Source organism: Silurus meridionalis, chromosome 15 (assembly GCF_014805685.1).
Source record: "Silurus meridionalis isolate SWU-2019-XX chromosome 15, ASM1480568v1, whole genome shotgun sequence".
NCBI lineage: Eukaryota > Metazoa > Chordata > Actinopteri > Siluriformes > Siluridae > Silurus > Silurus meridionalis.
The window spans coordinates 22321263-22343524 of NC_060898.1; the positions used below are offsets into that span (position 1 = coordinate 22321263).

The following is a 22262-nucleotide window of genomic DNA, read 5'->3' on the forward strand; positions in this document are numbered from 1 at the left end:
TTAAAGTTGTTAAAGTTTTTTATTGTTATTGGAATTCACCTTGCAGGCAGCAGAGGGCAGTGTAACAACCCGAAGCAGAATCAAATCATATACAAAAGAAAATTAATTAAAAACAGAGGCAATGGAACAAAGTTTGATGTTACACGTGCAACATTCAGAAAGACGGCGTACAGCAGATGTCGTCAGTAGTATACGAGGTCACGCATCTTCACACACCGCTGCGAGTTAAACTAAAGATGTCCATGTGTTGGTCTCGTATTCTTCAGTGAACTGTGCTAGATCACGTGCGCTATGAAAACAAATGGCAACTTCAACAGAAACATCTGTAAAATCTGATCTGATCTCCTAACATTTCAATCACAACCACCTGGACACAGGAAAACCGTCCAGTTCTGTGGACGGAAACGCAAAACTCAGAAAACACAAGGCAAGATTGAACTTTGAGGCAGGAGAACACATCAGGTTCCTCCTCCTCAAGTCTTCTTCTGGTTCAGGCTTCATCCATGTCATGCATTCTGACGTGTTTCTTTATTTTTTGTTCTGAATTGAATTTAGTGTCGAATCAAACTGTTCTCAGCTGTTTTTTTTCCCCCCTCAAACTGTGAAAATGTCAGAAGATCAGCAGTTTTTGAAATACTGAGACTTCCTAAAACTGGTCTGAGCTGACAGGAAGGCTATGGTACCTCAAATTAGCACTCTTTATGGTGTCTTTAGAACCTGCTGAACGGTCAGATCCATGGACTACAAGAGCAGACGATCACTTCTACTCATACTACTCAATGATGCTCCTCGTTCTGATGTTCCATGTAAACATCACACCACCTGAAGCTCCTGAAGCAACTAAATCTTCATTATCTCCTGCATCATATTGCTGCTGCTGCTACATGATTGGCTGACTGGAGAACCAAAAAGCTGAATAAGCAGATTTTCTTATCAAAGTAGCCATTAGATGTACATTAGATAATTATACACTATATGGACAAATGTTTGCAGACATCTAACCATAAGATCTGTATGTGCTTTTTTTTGAACATCCCATTCCACACTGAGTCCCCACTTACCCTCCACTGTTCTGGGAAGATGTTCAATGATATTTTGGAGTGTGCTTGTGGAGATTCAGCTGACAAGAGCGTTAGTAAAGTCAGGTAGTGATGTAGGAGGCCTGAGGTGCAGTCAGCGTTTAAATTCATCCCAACAGTGTTTAAAGCACTACAGCAGGAGATCTTCCACTCCAACCCATGGAATGCAGATCTTCATGAGCTGGCTTTGTGCTGAAACGGGTTTGGGTCTCAAACAGAGGGGAAATTTCATGCTCCCACATCCACAGACGTCCAGTGAAATTGTGTGCCTCCAACTTTCTTTGTGGAAGAACACCTGTGAAAAGTTGGGTGTCCCAATACTTTTGCCATATTGTGTGTGTGTGTGTGTGTGTGTGTGTGTGTGTGTGTGTGTGTGTGTGTATTTGGTACTTCGAAAATTGCAGCTTTTTAAGCTACATTCTATCATCGCACCATTTAAACGATTATGAAGTGTTATATTGTCAGTACCATTAGAAGTCGTGGGTTTGGACGGTAAAATGCGGATTAGTTAAAAAAGCGTGTTAGCTGCCACGTTCGGTTTGTGTTAAAAGTAACTCTGAGACGTTAGGATTTAAAACAAAACAAAAAAAACAAAACAAATACCAAATAAACCCCAATCATGCTATATTACTGCTCGATACACTAACGTTCTCCTCAACCCAAATCCTCGTCTCTTTTATTTCCAATAATCCATAATTCATTCTTCGCCACATGCAACCGAAACAAACTAAATAAACCTCATCTGCTGATAGAAAGCCTCGAATCCCATCACCGCTTCGCGTTCGTGCCGTACGTGTGCCGCAACCCCATGCTACAAAGTTCTCCAGGATACAGAAAGTGTAAAGTACAAAACATCGTAAACAGAAATGGTAAATGTTGTAAATGCTGAAGGAAAACTACATCCTGGTGCCAGACGTGAGCCACTAGATCATCACAAGGTGCCCTCAGAAGCAGGTGGAGCTGCGGAGGAGATCGCAACTGAGCTGCGGCGTGAATCTCACGTCCGTTTACTCCGAGACTCGAAACCACAGAGGCTCTACACAGGAGTACGAGGAGAAAGATAGACAGAGGGATGGACTGTAGGATAGAGGGATGAACAAAGAAATGGGCAAAGGGATGGGCAGAGAGATATAGAGATAGAGGGATGTATTAAGTAATGGAGGGATGGATAGAGGGATGGGCAGTGAGATGGAGGGGTGAAAGAGGGATGGGCAAAGGGATGGACCGAGAGATGGACAAAAAAAAATAGAGGAATAGACTGAGAGATGATGAATGGATAGACAGAGAGATGGACAGATTGATGGAAATAGAGACGGACAGAGAGATTAAAAGAGGGATGAACAGAGAGGTGGAGAAAGGGATGGACAAAAGAATGACCAGAGGGATGGAGAGGGAGATGGAAAGTAAAATGGATGGTGCGATGACCAGAGGGATGGACAGGGAAATGGAGAGGGGGACAGAGGGGTCAGAAACGAAAGAGCGGTGATCTAGCAGGAACTGGCGGAAATATTCTGGATGGCCATTGAGCTCATCATGTCGGAGAGACACCTGGTCTTTAGGATGTAGTGAATTCCTGTCCAAAAAAAAGGGAAAAAGAAGAGAAAAAAAAAAGCCGCAGTGATTAACACAGTCCTAACTGAACAGGGAGAGAAAGTTCTGGAAGATGTTTTGAGGTTTCCTGCTGTACCTTCTTGCACGACTCCCCCGTCCTCTTAATGACGATGGTCTTGGATTCCCTAAAAGGTGCTGGTGTGTACTGATAGTCATCACTTAGCAGACCCAGGATCGGGTACTGGTTCTGGTACCTACACCAGTGAAGAAAAGCACGTGGTTCAGATACACACGTCAACACATACAAGCAACAACTTCTACTGAAACACAGCCAATCACATTATATTCTATTTGCAGACAAGAAAAAAAAGTGATGATAATAATAATAAAATGTGTTTTTGCAAAACTGAACCAGATCCTGCATCATAAAGAAGATCTTAAGTGGTCTTCAAGTCCAGTAGTCCTTATACATATAATGAAATAATCCCCATATATGAGAGGTGGTGAATCTGGTTGTGGACACCTGACCATATTATTGGTTTGTGCTTATTGTTTTTAACATCTTATTCCATGTTTAAATCCCTTAGTTCCACTCTTCTGGGAAGATGTTTCACCAGATTCCTTCAGCCATGAGGGTGTTAGTGAACAAGTACTGAAAGAGGTGAGCAGGTGAGGAGACCTGGGGTGCACTTCTCGGCCACCGTACATTTAGAGCTCTATAGCAGGAGATCTTCCAATCCAACTGATGTAAAGCAGATCTTCATGGAGCTGTCTTTGTGCACAGGAGCATTGTCATGCTGAAACAGGTTTGGGTCTGCTAGTTCAATTAGTTCAGGAAGGACAAAATTTCATGCTTTTGCATCCAATGACCTCCTGTACTGTGTGCCTTCAACAATTTGTGAGAGAAAAAAAAAAACTTATATTTAATGTTGTAGAACATGTGAGAAACCTCCAAAAGCTAGATACACCAGTGTTTGCATTGTTTATCTTTTTTTTTAAGTTTATTATATTATTTATATATCATTTATATATATTATTTATGGGAGAGAACCAAATACGTCTGGGAAAGTTGGGTGTCCCAATACTTTTGCTTATATCTACAACTGTATTGTACAGTTTGTAGAAGACGTATATTGAATACGTCATTTGAAAAAACGTTGTTGCAGCTGCTTTCAGGTGATCCTGCAACTCGTTACCTGGCTTCCCTTTGACCTTCCCTATCATTAACCAGAGAGGGCGCTGTGGATACTTTTTTTACTCCATCACCGAGTTTTCATTTTGACCCCGATCATATCAGCGTACAGGATGCACCAAACCAAGCGTCCAAGAAGCTCCAAACATTCCAGAGTGTTTGTTGAGATGATATCAGCGATTTCAAGGTTTTCTCTATAAATCCATGCGCGAGTTGTTTCCGTTCACGTCTCATCTCCAGCCCTCGTCTAGTCAGTGTTTTGTCTTCCCACAGTGTCAGGAATGTTCTCTGCTGTTTTACTTCCTGATGTTTCATCATGTCAGTGTGAAGTTTCATTCTGATTCTCTCTAAACTGTATTTTCTGTGTTTCAAAGCAGATGTCTCTTTTTTTAAGAAAGAAGAATCAAAATATGCAACAGGAATGTAATAAGTCTCAGTGTCACACTCTGGATACACACACACACACACACACACACACACACACACACACACACACACACACACACACACACACACACACACACACACACACACACACACACACACACACACACACACCTTTTAGTAACGATGGTCTGAGTGGTGCTGCCGGAGCTGCTGCTGCTCTTCTCCAGCTTCAGCCGTCTGATCTCCTAAAGCAAACAGCACGAGTCAGAGAGTCAACAGAAGAATTCAGGGACAGTAAGAGCTGTCAATCAAACATAATATATAAATATATACATACACACATTCACACACACACTTTAAATTGAATAATTTTTCCAGTGTGTGAGAGCTGCAGGGTTTAAGTCCTGTTTCAACCGATTATTTTTTCTGTATTTTTATTTATCGTTTAAAATTTAAGCAGGTAATTAAATATTTATTAGACGAGGATCAGTCGGACTTCAGTATCAGAACCGGGATTAGAAAATAAAACATGATGGCAAGTGATCACATGGGTGTATGTGGGTGTCCATGTCCTTGTGTGTGCATGTGAAGGTGTGTGTGTGTGTGTGTGTGTGTGTGTGTGTGTGTGTGTGTACATATGGATGCATGCATGGATGTACGTATGTGTGCGAGCGCGTGTTCAAACCTCCTCTTGGCGTTTGATGGTGGTTTCGCGCTGCTCCATTGTGGTCAGGAGCTCTTTGATCCTCAGCTGTAGGCTCTTATCACCAGAGTGTTCTGTAGTGTATTCTGTCTGGATCTTCACCAGCTGAGACTGTCTCACACACACACACACACACACACACACACACACACACACACAGAGTTATACAGTGTGTTTAACAAGCAAGTTCCCTGTAACATAGCCATAAATTGGGAAAATAAAAGATCAAACTCGTCTGCTGTTAATCACCGTTATGTATCAAATGTATGAAAAGTGTCTACTGAAGACTGAGGTGAAGCAAAGAACTGACTACTGACTGCTGCGTTGTGAGTAACACATCATTCTCACCCGCATACTCGACAACTCCTTGTCTTTCTCCTCTCGCAGTTCTTTCAGCAACTGTTCGTAATGTCTGGACAAATCCTGCGTCTTAGTCTGCAGAGTGGAGCTGCTGCACTGGCCTTCGAGCTGAAACACACACACACACACACACACACACACACACACACACACACACACACACATATACATATATACATATAAGCTTCTTGCTGCAGTTTTCACTTGTTTTCACAAAACTACTTTGACACACATCTCCACACTTGCACATAAAAAAACCTCCCAGGGCAGCGTTATGTCCATGAGAACCGAGGAATTCCGGATTTTCCCAAACTAGGAACCCTCTGGCATTAAAGAGTTCACACAGACCCTGCAACCCTGCACTTATATGGGAAATATGATCATTTGCACTGCCCTGATTGTATTTTTATGAAAGTGTCTGATGATTTGTGACCAATATCAGATCGATGGCGTGTCCTGAGAGTCACATAGAATACAGATTAACATGGCAGAGGTAGAGCTGTAACTTCCCGTAGACACAACAGGAAAAGACCGTTGTTTTTTTAATTTATCTGCACACGTTTTTCAAGTATTTGCAGTATCGTGGACATCCTTGACATACAGGAAGTCATTTGGACCAAACTTGGTGGTGTTAAAGATTGAAATAAGAAATCAAAAGGAAGAAAAAAACAATTTACTCTTCAAAAACCATATAAAGTGATGATCTCTGTTCTGTTTCTGGAAGTTTAAAATCATGGCATCGTTCAGAATTTAACTTCGGATATGAGCTCTGTGAAGCTCCTCCCACCTTCTTGCGCAGCAGCTCGTTCTCCTGCTCCAGCGCGCGTTTGCTGCCTTCCAGGTCCTTGATGCGGAAATCCTTGCTGGAGTCCGAGCTGTGGTTGGTCATGAGCTGGGACTCCAGTTTGCGCTGGGACATGGTGCTCTCTTTCAGGGAAATCTGCGTACAACGTGCAAACACATCAAATCATTCGAGGTTCTTCAAACTCCTGTATTCTCTGAGGACATGTTGCATGGCTAAGAGCTTACACTGTTTTAATATTATATTTATAGAGATATTGGGCATTTCTGCCCCTCAGAAGCTCAGAGCTAGCTCCAGTGAAACTCTGGATCTCATCTTCTGCCTCACAAACCTGTAAGAGAACTGAATTTCCGGAACTTCTTGGAAAACCCACAGATTTGTTCATACAAAATCTAAATGAATTTATTTCTGAACACTTTTCTCTATCGTGTTTTAAAAAGTGAAAATGCTTCAAAATCTTTACATTCATGACATGTGCAATTCTCCACATTTGGAATACAGTCACTACAGTATCTCCAAAAACATTTTTGTGATTTTTTTAAAATAATGATAATAATAATTTATGATTTCTGGGTGGTCCTATTTCTCAGCCGTAGCATCACATGACATCAGATGTCGAAACTGGAGCGTTTTTTACCTCCTTACGATTTGGGATACCAGAAACCAGTTCATACCTACTTCTTACCTGTCTATACACTATATGGTCAAAGATTTGTAGACACCTGAGCATGCTTTTTGTTAGTATCCCATTTAGTCCCCGTTTGCTCTCTTATATCAACCTCCACTCTTATGGGAAGATGTTCCACTAGAATTTAGTGTGTTTGTGGAGATTTGTGTGGGATTCTGCCATAAGGGTGTTAGTAAAGGAGGCCTGAGGTACAGCAGGTGTGAAGAATTTATCACACAGGTGTTTACTAAGGGTGAGGGTCAGAGCTCCAATCCAACCCACGTAGAGCATATCTTCATGGAACTGGCATTGTGTATAGGGGCACTGTCATGCTGGAACCGTGTTTGGGTAGTTAAAGTGAAAGACAAAAACATCCAAAGGCGTCCTATACAATTGTGTGCCTCCAACTTGTGCTACCAGTTTGTAAAGGAACAATACATGGCTGTCGGGTGTCCGAATACTTTTGACCACAGAGTGTTCCGTTTGATGTCGTAGAGCTGTCAGTTTCGTTTCTCAAAGTGTATAAGATTAAAAAGAAAAAATCCTGGGTGTCATGAGACTGATAAAAGCATGTCCCTATCTAAACCGTTACTATGGAAACGCGAACATGTTTTTGTTTCAGGAGTGTTAAGGTGGATACTGGAAATTATCACCAGAGATAGCGTACACTCGAAAACCTCAGTACCTGCAGCTGCCGGTTGTTCTCGCGTACAGTTTCCATCAGTCTGTCGTACTGCTGGGCCTGGTCAGCCTTGAAGCTCAGGTCTCTCTCCAGCTGCTCTTTCTCACTCTCCAGACGCTGCACATGCAAGACACGATTAACACTTTAAGAGCAATCATAGCAGAACAGCAAGAATTACTTCTTTTATTTTTTTAATCGGCAGTGATATTTGATGCTATAACTGTCGGCTATCAACAAAAATTCATACTGATAGTTTTTCCGGGTTGAGTTATACAGCAAGACAGCGGCCTCTAGAGGCGAATCACTGATGCCACATGCTTTTTATTTGACTTGTCAGTTATTGATTTTGAATGTAAGTGTTTTTATTTATTTGGAGTGGGTTTTTTTTGTTGTGGTTCGAATGCATTTCTCATTTTCCTCAATATTTATTAATATAATTAATATATTTATATTTATTTCATTTGGCACATTTTGATGATTGAGTAAAGTTTTTTTGTAATAAAGTTACAGAACTATCGGTTGATTAATCGGGTATCGGCCAGTACTATCCAACCTAGCTATCAATAAAATCGGTCGACCTCTACCAGCGACCATGCCAAAGCCCAGTATGTCTCATATTACCTCCTGATCTGATGCTGACCAAGCGTTACACTGCCTACATGTTAGAAGCGAAGTTCATGAAAGGCCCTGTTACATTTATGAAGTTTGGCAGATCCCTCATCCAGGTTTACATTTATACAACTGAGCAGTTGAGAGGTAAGGGCCTTGCTCAAGGGCCCAGCAGTGCCATACTGTTGGTGCTGAGCATTGACCCCACAACGTTCTGGTCTGAATTTCAACATCATACCCACTGTGATACCATGGCTACATAATGTATGCGAACATGTTCTATATGATTCACCATTAATCCTACCTGCTGCCTTCAATATCTCCTGAAACACAACAGCAGTAACTGTAACCGGGCGTTCCCAAACACGTCCATGCCAAGTTCGCTCATTTGTAGCTCACACCCACGTTTATAACGCCTAACCTGCTGGATGTTTCCAAGAAACTTTGTGATCTTTGCCTTTAATTAACCTCTTCAGCCACAAAGCAAGTCCCAACTGCTCACACCTGAGATCACTGATTTTAGGAAATTAGATCTTCCAGGGAGCTTCCTGTGACATGAATCACTCTGGTGTTGTCACAGAGCTGATTCTAGAGGACTGAGTCTAAGGCTGTGGTTAAACCGGTCACGTCCAACATGAATAACGGTTACTAATATAACAGCACACGTTTATTACAGTAGAATGGCTTTTAGCCAACATCTAAATTCCAAACGTGATAACTCCAATCAGCATCTAATCAGAAATGTTCTGTTGTGATTAACAACAATGTCTGACAGGTTCCTCTGACCTGAGGAATGAGGACAAAAAGGTGCTGTTATAGGGGAAATCTAAGGGCGGTTGTAGGGGCAGTTGTTTTGGAGGCTCTTGGAAAACCTGTAGGGGCAGTTGTTGGGGAAGTAATTGTAATACTTGTAGGTGTTGGGGCAGTAGTTGGAAAAATTAGAGGTAAAGTAGATGGAAAACATTTTGGGAAAGTAGTTGGAAAATGTTGGGGACAGTTGTTAGGTAAGTAGTTGGAGAAATCAGAGGGGAAGTAGACGGAAAACGTGGGGCAGTTGTTGCAAAGGTAGTTGGAGAACTTGAGGGTACATCTGGAGGAAATTGGAGGGGTTGTACATGGAAAACATGGTGGGGCAGTTATTAAGAAGGATTTGGAAAACGTTTTGGGGGCAGTTGGGAAAATTGGAGGAGAAGTATTTGGAAAATTTGGTGTAGTTGGGGAAGTAATTAAGTCAGCTTGTAGGGGCAATTACTGGGGCAGTTGTTGTGGAAGTTGTTGGAGACAAACCCTTATGGCAACTAATTTTGTTTAACATCTTAATAGGATCAGAAGGTGCACCTGGACACCTGATGTGATCTTCACATCGAGATTAAATGTGCAGCACATTTCTGTCTGCAAACATAAATATTTATTGTTTTTCGTATAATTCTTTTTTACACCCCCCTCCCCCCAGGAGATGTGCAGTGTGGCACGTTCTTGCCCTGCTGAACATTAAACTTTTTTTTAATGAATGAGATTGGGTGCAGCTGATCTTCACAAACGTGCATGATGGAGAAAGGAGAAACGGTGTGTGTATGTGTTTGTTCTTTGTGTATGTGTGTGTGTGTGTATACAGTAATCTGAGGAGGGCGCTCTCACCCTCAGATCGTCCTGCAGGTGCACCAGATCTTCTCTCAGGCTGCTGAAGGTGCTCAGGAGCATGCGCATGGTCTTGTCAGCTGTCATGCGCGTCTGGAACCAGGGAGAGAAAAGAAAAAAGAAAAATCTCGCGTCACTCTGCAAACAGCAACAAAGACTAAACATGCTGCTATTGTTGTTAGACAGGAATGTAAGGGTGGGGCTGTTGGGAATTGGGTGGGGCAGTGAAGGAGTGTTGATTACTTCATACACACACACACACACACACACACACACACACACACACACACCTGTAGGAGGTAGCGTATCTGCTGCTTCGTCAGTTCAGACACTCCTTTCGGAATGAGGAGTTCGATGTCTTCTTTCTCCTAGCACAATGACACACACACACACACACACACACACACACACACACACACACATGTTTATTTTACAACATTTCCATTCTACAAAAGTGTTTGTCCTACTAAGTATTTCAGTGTTTCTGTATTTATGTCAGTGCAGCGTTGGGTGCTCAAAAGTAAGTGCTGCTTCAGCTGCCACTCCCTACCTTATAATCGAGGTCCAGTAAGTGTTTTCTGTGAAGAGAACATGACAGGACATGAACACAAGCTTTCTAAGCAGTACAAAGACTTAGTCAAGCAGTCAGGTATCATATAATAAACTGATTACAGTTTTTCTCAGTTGCTTTGGAGCGTTTCTCAAAACAATCCTAACATTCGCATATCAGTGCATTTCTCTAAACAATTTGTACAAGCAGCAGCACATAATAGATTTCTTGCAAAAAGCCTGTACTTTTCTGAGAATCCTTATTTCTTCTGGAGAAAGTAAGCATTTGTGGGAACGAAAATCTCGTTACCGTCAGAATAATGAGTCCTTTTGTTATTGTTCACAAACAAAACTGTTTCGTCGTGTTCCTGTGTTGTAGTGTTTCCTGATGTAAACTACGGTTTGGACTCCAATGATTGAAAATGCACAAGTTTAAATTTCTTCTGTATGGCAACTTTAAAATTCAACAGCACAAATGCACACATGACTGTATGTGGGATGTTGATTGTAAGAGACCAGACAGGATTCACACTTTACTGTACCGGTGTACGTTCATTTCCTGTTTGTTTTTTTGCAATTTTAATTCTGTGTTTCGCTCTGACGGCAATTGAAAGTTTACGAGATTCACCTTCGACCTGTTTTAGAGAACCAGTTGATGATTGGTTGATCTGATGCCCCACACGCCTTCATTACTGACATTTAAAAACTTATCTGCACAATTCATCAATTTAAGACACATTTACAAAAAAAAAGAAAGAAGAAGTTGAAAAGAAAGACGGAATTGATCCGAACTGAGAATCGCTGCAAAGCAACTGAGAAAAACTGTAAAGAAAAAATCCCCTCAAAATCATTATGTTTGGTCTACGATACATTCATGACTCACAGCATGCGGGCGAACGGGAAGGGAAGGGTTTGACAAATGATTAATACGTGACTATTTTCCCTTTTTTTCATAGGGAAGGTGTGTTCGCTTGCAGACAGAACAGCAAGTATTTCTGAGATAAGGCTGTTTTATACCCCTCCTTTCCCCAGAACTTTCTGAATGAAATTCTGAAAACTGTTGCTCGCACCGTCCGCGCATCTTCACCACGTGCTCCGAGATGCAGGTGTGGATGTCGCAGTTTTTCCGGTAGACCTCTGCGAGAAGCTCTCCGAAGAAGCGCGTGTCGAGTTTGGCTACCGGTTCGTACTCGAAATCCGTCTTCAATTCACTCGTTAGGTTCGTCTTCACGTCAATATTGATGGCTTCGTGGATGCTGCTGCTGCTGCTCTCCAACATCACCTTCATGAAGACACAAAAACATGCAGAAAACACGTGTCACATTTTTTTATAAATAATACCGGAGATATCTACAGCAGAGGAAGGCGGATAACGTGTACCGTCATGAAACTCCGTGATAATCCCTCTGACAGAAAAATAAATATATGGATGAAATGGGGAAAACTGTAGAGGAACATCATTCATCCAGATAATTCCAACATTTGCCAATTAAATTCAATTAAACCCTATGGACAAAACCATGTAGACATCTGACCAAGAGATTTGTAACTGATTTTGGAGTGTGCCATTCCACATTTAATCTCCATTTGCTCTTATAATAACCTCCACTCTTCTGGGAAGATGTTCCACTAGACTTTATTGAGATTTATGAATATTCATTAAGCTACAAGGGTGTTAGTAAAGTCAGGTACTGATGTTGGTCAGAAGGTGAGGAGGACTGGGATGCCGTTCACATTCATCCCAAAAGGTGTTCAATACGGTTTAGAGCTCTATAGCAGGAGATCTTCCACTCCAACAGATGTAAAGCAGATTTTCATGGAACTGGCATCATCATGCTGGAACAGGTTTAAGATTCATGCTACTGCATCCAAAGATTCTATACAATTGTGTGCATCCAATTTAGTTTGACAAAGTTTGAAGAAGAACCACATATATAACTGTATGGAAAGGTCAGGCATCCCAATACTTTTGTCCAACTCTTTCAGTCGCTCCCCTCCATTAGGTCCAGGACCTCATGCCACAATAACAGTTTCTTCCCCAAAGCATTCAGTCAACTTACGGACAGTCACTTTCACTTTTATATTCTAAACTGCTCTACTGGGTAAGACGGAGGGAAGGCGGCAAGGCTTCCAAGTTCCAGATTCACGCTCCGATCCGCCAACAAACCATTCCATAACAACCACCAGTACAGTGCAGTGTTCGACCTCACCACAGCTTGCACCTGAATAAATACTCAGCGCAGAAGCAGATGGTCGGTTGTTGTCCACACACACCGCTGCCTTTTATCTCAGCGGAACAGTTCTTTTATACGTGTGGGATGATTCCAGGCTCAGGGATGAGTGATATGAGGAAAACATCATACGATACATGACGAATCAGGATTTATGTGTTTGCGAAAAAAAAGTGCCAGTAAAACAGAAAGTAGTTGTGAATTTGAAACTATGGAAACGGGGGCAGGGGTCGAGGAGCCCATTTGTGAATTGGTGGTAATAATCAAATGGTGAAAAAAAATTTACTGAATGCAAATAAATTACAGCTGAAAGTGAAGAAATGAAAGAATGTAAATCCCTGAAAACTATTTTATTTATTGTATACAGCAAACTATATATTAACTATAATAAAAATAAAAATATTATCAGCTGCTTGCTAATAATATCTCAGCATGACCATAAAGAAATAACTAAACCACAAACTGCATTTATTTCCCCAGCATGGCTTCATAGTGGAAGAGTCTGTGTAAATACAACAAAGAAGACCCAGGACTGTTAAGCAGCTAGAATCCTGTATCAGACAACATTCCTCACCCAAAACTCCTGACCAGAACAGCTGGTCTCCAGAGTAACAGTCAGGGCCGAGCTTACAGCCATCCATGTACATGATCTTACGGATGCATACGATTGGCTAGCATTTGATTTGATTGACAAGTAGGGGTGACACCAGACACCGTCCACATACTCAGGCAGCTCGGAGGTATTGCCGGGATTCGATCTAATGATTTTCTGTTGTGCAACTCAGAGCTGGGGGGAATGGGGGGATGGGGGGTGGTAGAGATGTGTCTAATTGTGCAATTCTAATCCCTTTGAATTACTCGACACACTGGTAACTGTTCTAACCGCCACCTTTTTTTTCATTATAAAATAGTTCTGCCCAGAAAACTAAACACTGTGGTTTCTATTGGCATCCAAAACAGAGGTGTGGCAAAGCAGCCAGACCGGATTCCAGGGAGCAGTGAGAGTGAAATGAGAGCGACGTGAGATCCATACAGACGTGAAAGCATCACGAATGGTCAATCTGCAAGAAAAAAAGCGTCTACTCAGGCTAGCGCTGACTCGCTTCACGACTACACCTCGCCTCTGTCATCACAGGATCAGAACAAAGCCGAGATCACGGTTTTGTCCTGGAGAAGCCCAAACATGATACAAGACACAACAAGGATAATGATTTACACACTCTAGCAACCAGTACAAGTCTGAAAAGATTTACAACTTGCTACAAAAGTTTGTGGACACCTGAACATAATGCGGAATGGGATCTTCAAAAAGAAGCGCATACCAGTCTTAAGTCCACATTTGCTCTAATAATAACCTCCATTCTTCTGGGAAGGTGTTCCTCTAGATTTCGTGGGGATTTGTGCCCACTCAGGCACAGATGTAGGGAGAAGGTGAGGAGGCCTGAGGTGCAGTCAGCGTTCACATTCATCCCAAAAGGTGTTCAATAGGTTTTAGAGCTCTGTAGAAGATCTGCCACTCCAACCCATGTGAAGCAGATCTTCATGAAGCTGGAACAGGTTTGGGTGTCAAATTTCGAGTGAAGGGAAAATTTCATGCTACAGCAATCAAAAAACAAGTTGGAGGAACGAACGTCATTAGATGCGATCGCATGAAATTTTCCCTTCACTTGAAAAAACTCAGAGACCCAAACCTGTTCCAGCGTGACAATGCTTCTTTGCACAAATCCAGCTCCATAAAGATATGCTTTCCAGAGGTCTGAGAGGAAGATCTCCTGCCATCGAGCTCCAAAACCAATTGAACTCCTTTGGGATGAGTGTGAACGCTGACTGCACCCCAGGACTCCTCAAACCATCATCTCCATAATCATCTCATCTCAGTGTCTTTGCTAACACATGTCCACAAAATCTAGAGGAACATCTTCCCAGAAGAATGGATCTTATTTAAACAGCAAATAGGCCTCAACGTGGGATGGGATTTTTTTTATTCCTTTTATCTTTTTATTTATAAAGAAGTGCATAGCAATCTTGTGGTGTCCATGGAGCAGATTTTTTGGTGTTTTTTTTGGTGGGAAGAAAAATGCTGAAAGGTGTAAAACACGGCTCTAATAAACACGAGCAGATGTTTGAGCTCTGATGACAGTTTTATGGGTTCAGAGGAACAGGAGTTACACGCACATAAAGAATTCGTGTCATTTCACACAGGTGTGTAAACTCGAAACGCTCGCAATGAAGTCAGAAAAAAAACAGAGCTTTTTTTTTTTTCTATCTCCGTGCCAAACCACGGCTCTTCACCGAATCTCAAGTGGTTCAGGTGGCAGCCAAAAGACCTCGTCTGGAAGTGTAACGTTTCCCACCGTCACAATGTGGCGTTGTGTGCGTCAGGGTGTCGAGACGGACCTCTTCGACGTGGGCGTGTCAGCAGAACATTCCCTGCGTTCTCCAGAGGACAGGGAACGTACTTGACTTCAGGTGCTGGAGATCTGCTCCTGAACACACGTTAACGAATCCAGTGTTTTTTTCTCACATTTGAACACCGTCATTGTTTTTTTTATTCAAGTCCTGACACCAAGAAATATAAAAATAAACAACGGGAGAGGGGGAGTAAAAAGACATAGATCAGAGCCGGTTCTCCAGCCCTCGATCCGATAAATCTGATTCATTACCTGCACTTTGGACACTTTTTGCTCCTCCTATAGCCTTCAGGACATTTCAGAGGTTTATTGCTCGGTTTGAAAAAAAAAGAAATATATGGTTCAAAAGCATGTACTGTATACGTGTGTAAACCAAAACTATTTCCATAGCGAACATACCACACGGGATTACGCTCATTACCTTCACAAAAGCAGAGACACTGAAATGCTCCAGTACTCTGCCAAAACAGGACTAGTCCGTAAGACAGTACAGTTTACTACACTGAAATGTTCCACAAACTCGTGCCCTCATTAGGTTTATTTTCTTGCACAAAATGTTTAAAACATGCCTCATTCAGATTAGATTTAGCATTTAGCATCTAACCAGAAATGCACATTAAATAGGGTATGAAATCCATATATACAGGGATGAGGATGATCCATATACAGAACTTCTTCTATAACATTTGGAAGACGACCTTTTCCTTTTACTTGCTTAGTTTGAATATCCAAAATGATGCATCGTGATGCAAATGCCAACTTTTATCCAATCCACTTTAAAAAAAATTCTAATTAAAAAGTTTCATGCCAACAGGTGGCAGCACAGAGCTGCACGCACAGTCACAGGGAGCGCCGACGGTTATAAGTCAATGTGGGAAAAGACATCATCCTGTGTACAGTTCTGACCGCGTGATTTACCACGTCTGCTATTCCGAGCACACGTGCACCCTGCGACCGAGCCCTCGTCACACGTGAAACGGCACGATCTCATCCCTGTGTGACTTTGACCTCTTTGACTTTGACTTTTAAACGTGATAGTGTGTAAACATAAACACATATTTGCATCTGTAAAAAACTATTTATTTATATCTAATTATCAGTGGATGCGCTCTACCTATTATTTAGAAAGTGACCAGTAATCTCTCAGCGATGCCGCTGCTACATGAATATGACCCGTCACAACACTAGAGACCGAGGCGTGTCCTGAGAGTCACGCAGAATACAGATCAACATGGCAGAGGCAGAGCTGTGACTTCCTGCAGACACAACAGGAGAAGAACATCTGGATTTAGTAAATGTTTATTTTGCACTACAAAGGCGTGCTTGTGAAAAGGACATGCGTCTGATTCGGAAAGCACTGAAGTAAATGAATTATTTGCAGTCTGTCTGAACCAAAGAAATAAAAGTAATCTATCAGTACCATATTGAAATGCATCATGTTGAATCGGATCGCACGGCATTGCAATAGGGGGAAATCGTATCGCATGAGTAGCTGCTTTATGTGTATCTTTAACATATCGTATTGTTGACTATGCTTTTTTATAAAAGATGCACATCCCATTATCTTATTTATACGCTGCACAATCTTAGGGTTAAGGGCCTCACATAGGGGCCCAGCAGGGCAGCATGGCACGGCTGGGATTTGAGCTCAAGACAGTCAGATGTTAGTCAGAAGTTTAACACCTTAACTACTGAGCTACCGGTGTGACCTTTTCTGCTTTTATTCATGAAGTGTTAAAAGAGCAGTTTTGCTTCCACAGTATCAAGTAGAGGATTAGCACTTTTACTCCAGTGCAGGAACAGTAGCTAGAACATGGTGTTACACAGGCGAAGGTAAAAGAGTCACTGTGGTGTGTGAACAATCAGAGGAAAGAATTTACTGGCTTGTCTGATATATTGTGCTGGAGTTTGGGGCAGGCAGAAGTAGGTTGCAGTGTGAGGCCAAGGTTTCGAGGTTACGCGCTGAGAATAAAGTCGTTCCCGTCACCCAGAGTGAACTGAGAGAAAAGCGGAGAATCGCGGCGGCTCGTTTTTCACCCGGAGCCAATGCCAGGCCTCACCATGCCACAGGAGACACGAACACAGAGAATTCTATTCGCAGCTCAAAGAATCCACTCTTACAAAACAAGACTTGAGAGCTCTGAAAAGACTTTTAGAAAAGCAGGCGATCTGCTCACGGCCCAGAGAGAACGCTCAGAGGAGCTTTAATTATTGATTTCATTCTTTCAAACAAATTATCTTTCTTTTAAAGTTGATTTACTGCACCAGAACTCCGGCGAGAATGTAAATGAAATGCCGTGGGTTTGACCGGAGGCTTCGCTGCAGCACTGAGAAAGATCTGGAACGACATTCCTTCGGTTCGAGATGAATTTGTCAACAATGATTTTAATGACAGGCTTCGTTTCCAAATAACATCACGTCATGAGCGTGTTTACTTTTATCACGTTGTAACTCTTAAAATAACACGCGGCCAAGCGTGAACACTCGCGACTCCGCGTGAAATAGCTTTGGGATTAGCTTTTTGTAATTTGTAGTTAAAAATGGAGACGTTCGAAAGCTAATTACGCTCGGACGTGTGAACACGGATCATGATACAAACACGGCCACAAATATTAAAGACTTTTCGATTTTTTTATATGAAAAGAACTTGGCTCATAGATACCATTAGCTATGCTAACATTGTTTTAAGTTGTGAATGTGCGAGAGGTCAAAAATTAACCAGAGATGTTCACTTTATTGAAGGTGCAATATATGCAAAGCCATAACCATCACTATCACATAAACCAACACATGAAACTTAACCTGAACCATCATGTGAACCATTACCCAAACCATAAATTGAACCATCACGTAATCCATTGTGCAACCAAAGCCTGAACCAAAGCCTGGACCATCCATGGCATGGACCATCACCTGAACCATCGCCTAAACCATGACCTGAACCATCGCCTAAACCATGACCTGAACCATCACCTGAACCATGGCCTATACCATCACCTGAACCATGGCCTGTACCATGAGGTGAACTTTCACCTGTACCATAACCTGAACCATGGCCTGAACCATTACCAAAACCCTCACCTGAACATCACTTGGACAATGACCTAAATGGACATGGGTGCACATTCTTTTGACTACAATGACTTTCTAAAACAGTTGCCATTTTTTGCTGCCATTTTTTGCTGCCATTTATTATAAGTCATTTTAGTAGAAATAAAACACCAACACAAACTACACACACGTCTAAAAACCCGTTCAGCAGTAAAAGGCTACACACTGCACATCACCTACACCGCCTCGTCACTGTGTTGTGATCAAAAACACTGAACAAAACTGGCTGCAGGCCAAAAGTGTGCGATTGTGGAATGTCACTAAACCAAACGCTGCCTAATTACACACACACGTGATTTGTGTACTCGATGTACCAGAGGTTTCTTCAGAAGCTTCAGGGGACACGGCGCTTTCAACTTAACGCATATACAGTGTACATAGTGTGCATTAGTGCACCATGTGGAGGAGAACAGTCCGAGGTGAAGCATTAGAGAATTAAAATTGTGTAAGACCTCACACCTGGCTGTGGATTATCACCTTCTACCATGGTCACTTCTCAGCATCGAGGAGTTCAATCAGTCAAAACTGACTAAATAAAGTATTGCCATAAAGTATTGCCAAGATTACATTTATTCAAATTTAGCATTAAAACTATTTATTAGAGACAGAAAAAGTGAATTCCGTGTGTCTCTTCTAATGATGCAGCTGTTGGAGTTAACTCCTGGTGCCGTTTCTCGTTCAGTTTCTCATTCGGTTTCACGATTTCTTCTCAAGCATGTCAAATTTATCTCATCAAAAACCCCGGATTCGCCATATAAGTTCCTCCGTACCTAAAGCTCCTCCACCTGCACTTCCAGCCAATCACAATCCACTATTTTCACCTGCACTTCCAGCCAATCACAATCCACTGTTCCCACCCAAACGCCTTAAAAAACAAATCACAATCCAGTATTCACACCTGCACGCCTTCTATCCAATCACAATGCACTGTAATATCCAGAAAGTCCAGCTGTAAAGGCAGTTTACTTTCCGTTCCTCATTAAACCTCGCATAGTTTGTGTTACTCTTAAAACAATTAGAATTCGCAGGAAACACACGCCTCCTCCTCGGCCGAGCTGCCAAGTGCTCCTGTTTTCTCATGCCAGCAGTGAATCCGGAAACACGGCAATGTTTGACACGACACATCTGGAGTGAATCGGAGAGAGAAACTGATATCAGAGATATTATACAGAGTTACTGAGCTCATAGTGAACCAGCTGGAGCATTACAAAAGCACTGATATAAAGATAGATATATATATATATGAGAGAGAGAGAGAGAGAGAGAGAGAGAGAGAGAGAGAGAGAGAGACACTAAAGCAGACAGACGCCTAGAGACAGAAACAGGTTGTGAGACAGACACCGAAAGACAGTAATGGAATGAGAGAGAAATGAGTGTGTACAACACTATAAATATATCAGGTGTGTTCGGATAAATAAAAAACAGGAAGTCGGTATCAGGGTCTGACTGACTTCCTGTAGTGCGTCACACTTCAATCTGGTCAGATCATCATGCAACTGCAGAAACTCCTCACATTCCTGTTTTCTCCACGGGGATCATTACTCTCAGGATATGAGAGCACGAGGTGGAATCTCTGTGACCTTGTTCATCTCCATACAATGTGGAGAACCTTTCATTATTCCACTTTTCCCAATTATTCCGCTTCCCTGTTAATTCCATTTTTCCCCATCATTCCACTTTCCCATCATATCACTTTCCAGCTCATGTGAGAAAACCTGCTGTAACACAATCCACATTCCCTGTGTGACACCTGACACTCGGGAACTCGGTGTTCATCTTTCATGTTTTGTGCCTCCGTACCGTTTGTGCACAAAAACAAGATTTACAGCCAAAATTCCACAAACAGGGCACGGAGGCTCCACCCTGAGGGCACGGAGGCTCCACCCTGAGGGCACGGAGGCTCCACCCTGAGGCCAAACATGTCCCTAAAACATCAATGTCCAGGGGGGGTTCGCCATCAGCACGCACAAGGTGAGTGTCTGAAAAGCGGCAGGAAAGTAGTTCCGGCTGGAAAATATAATACAGGAGCCATGCTGAAGGGCCCAGCAATGGCTGCTCGGGAGTGCTGGGATTTGAACCCATGACCTTCCGATCAGAAGTCCAACATCTTTTTTGTATACATATGTACACTTCCTCAGACATTAGTGCTTCCATAGTAACAGACGCATGAGACGCGAGTTACGGAGGAAATGGGGCGGAGCTTCATTGACCAGAGAAGGTCATTGAATATCATTGAATATCAGACAGTTATTTGTAGGCAGAAACTCTCTCAATCTGTAAAAACATCTGCAAAACATCTGCCAGCCAACAGTCCGCCCTCTGTATTCTTCACTTGGCTTCAGGAGTTCAGAAGAATAAAATTATTCAAATCAGCTTATATAAAAACAGCTGAAAGCGTTTTGTGCTTCTCGCAGCTTCCCAGTGTTTTGAAGTCGATAACAGATAAACATAAAAACATTTTCAAATAGATCACACGCAACAGGCAAAAGTATTAGGACACCTGAACTTTCCTGCTATATGTGGTTCTTCTCCAGGACGTCTTTAGATGGCGCTATAATAAAATGTCGCATTCACTTGAACTTGGAAACCCAAATCTGTTCCAGCATGGCGATGCCCCTGTGCACAAAGTGAGCTCCTTGAAGATCTGGTTTACATGCTTTGGAGAGGAAGATCTTGCTGCTATAGAGCTCTGATCTCATCCCTACTGAACACCTTTGGGATGAATGTAAACACTGACTGCACTCCAGGTCTCCTCACCTACATCAGTACCTGCTTTTCATAATACACTTGTGGCTGATGAACACTTCAAACTCTAGAGGAACATCTCAGAAGGGTGGAGGGAATTAAAAGAACAAATTGGGACTAAATGGAATGAGATGCTCCAAAAAGCACATACTGTACTTAGGGTTTTCGCAAGGGTTTTTGTGTGTGTGTGTGTGTGTGTGTGTGTGTGAGAATATATAAATGAATGTAGAACACTACAGACTCCAGTGTGAGGAGGAAAACAGCTTCTGAAAAAAAATCCATCCACAACGTTCCCATTATCACGTCTGGAAATCAGCAGGAATAATACGAATATAGTGAAAGTTTCAGGAACTTTGCATTTACTGAAAAAGTAAATTTAATAAATATAAAAAATCTGTTTATTATTATTAATAATGTGCATTAAAAGCAGATGAATCAAATCAGCCAGTAGAGAAGTGTGTCAGCAGCAGCGGCGGTTTTATTGCTGCTGACTTTTTATTACTAGCGCAGGGTGAAGGACGTGGGAACCAACAGATTCATTCCTTCATCTGACACACCTCCATACACTCCACACACACACACACACACACACACACACACACACACACACACACACACACACACACACGCCATACTGCCTCTACACCGCCTCCAGCAACAACACTGTTACACAAACCCATAAACCCTGCAAGCGCAAAATGTACACGTAGACACTTTCATACACACACACACACACACACACTGCACTGAACACTCATGCACATGTGCACACTGCACACACACACACAAACTTATCCACCTATTACACACACTCTCAAATCACACTCTTACACACACTGCAATTATGCACTCACGCAATGAACATCCACACACACACACACACACACACACACACACACACACACACACACAGCACTGAACATACACACACAGACACACACTCCACACACACTGCACTGAACACTCATGCACATGTGCACACTGCACACACACACACACACAAACTTATCCACCTATTACACACACTCTCAAATCACACTCTTACACAAACTGCAATTATGCACTAATGAACATCCACACACACACACACACACACACACACACACACACACACACACACACACACACAATCTGTGCACAAACTCATCCACCTACTGCACAGACACACACACACACACACACACACACTGCACTGAACATACACACACACAGACACACACACTCACACACACACACACACACACACACACACACTAATGTATTGAACATGCACACATACACATTCTACACACACTCACCTACTGAACATGTGCGTACACACACACACACACACACACACACACACTCACACTCACACTCACACACACACAGACACACACACACACACTCACACTCACACACACACACACACTCACACACACACACACACACACACACACACACACACACACACACACACACACACTCAGAGTGACCTGCAGCTGCACAGAGAAATTAAATCTGAGACACGGCACCTACAGACAGCAGGTTGGCGTTTGAACTTTG

The 22262-nt window shown here is 42.3% G+C and overlaps 2 protein-coding genes across 2 annotated transcripts in view; both read right to left on the bottom strand.

Moving 5' to 3' along the window:
- pof1b (POF1B actin binding protein) overlaps positions 1-22262 on the bottom strand; it is a 24329-nt gene continuing 2067 nt past the window's right edge. Inside the window, exons 3-13 of the mRNA XM_046867324.1 lie at positions 11290-11501; positions 10221-10248; positions 9961-10038; positions 9671-9763; positions 7427-7540; positions 6060-6212; positions 5261-5380; positions 4895-5023; positions 4381-4454; positions 2767-2884; positions 1-2652 (exon numbers count right to left, since the gene is read on the bottom strand). Coding sequence (XP_046723280.1) covers positions 2635-2652; positions 2767-2884; positions 4381-4454; positions 4895-5023; positions 5261-5380; positions 6060-6212; positions 7427-7540; positions 9671-9763; positions 9961-10038; positions 10221-10248; positions 11290-11501 — 1137 coding nt within the window. The 3' untranslated portion in view covers positions 1-2634. The remainder of the gene's footprint in view (positions 2653-2766; positions 2885-4380; positions 4455-4894; positions 5024-5260; positions 5381-6059; positions 6213-7426; positions 7541-9670; positions 9764-9960; positions 10039-10220; positions 10249-11289; positions 11502-22262) is intronic.
- slc25a14 (solute carrier family 25 member 14) overlaps positions 9932-22262 on the bottom strand; it is a 27946-nt gene continuing 15615 nt past the window's right edge. The window contains exon 9 of the transcript XR_006927950.1: positions 9932-9960. The gene's annotated coding sequence lies outside the window, so the exon portion shown is untranslated. The remainder of the gene's footprint in view (positions 9961-22262) is intronic.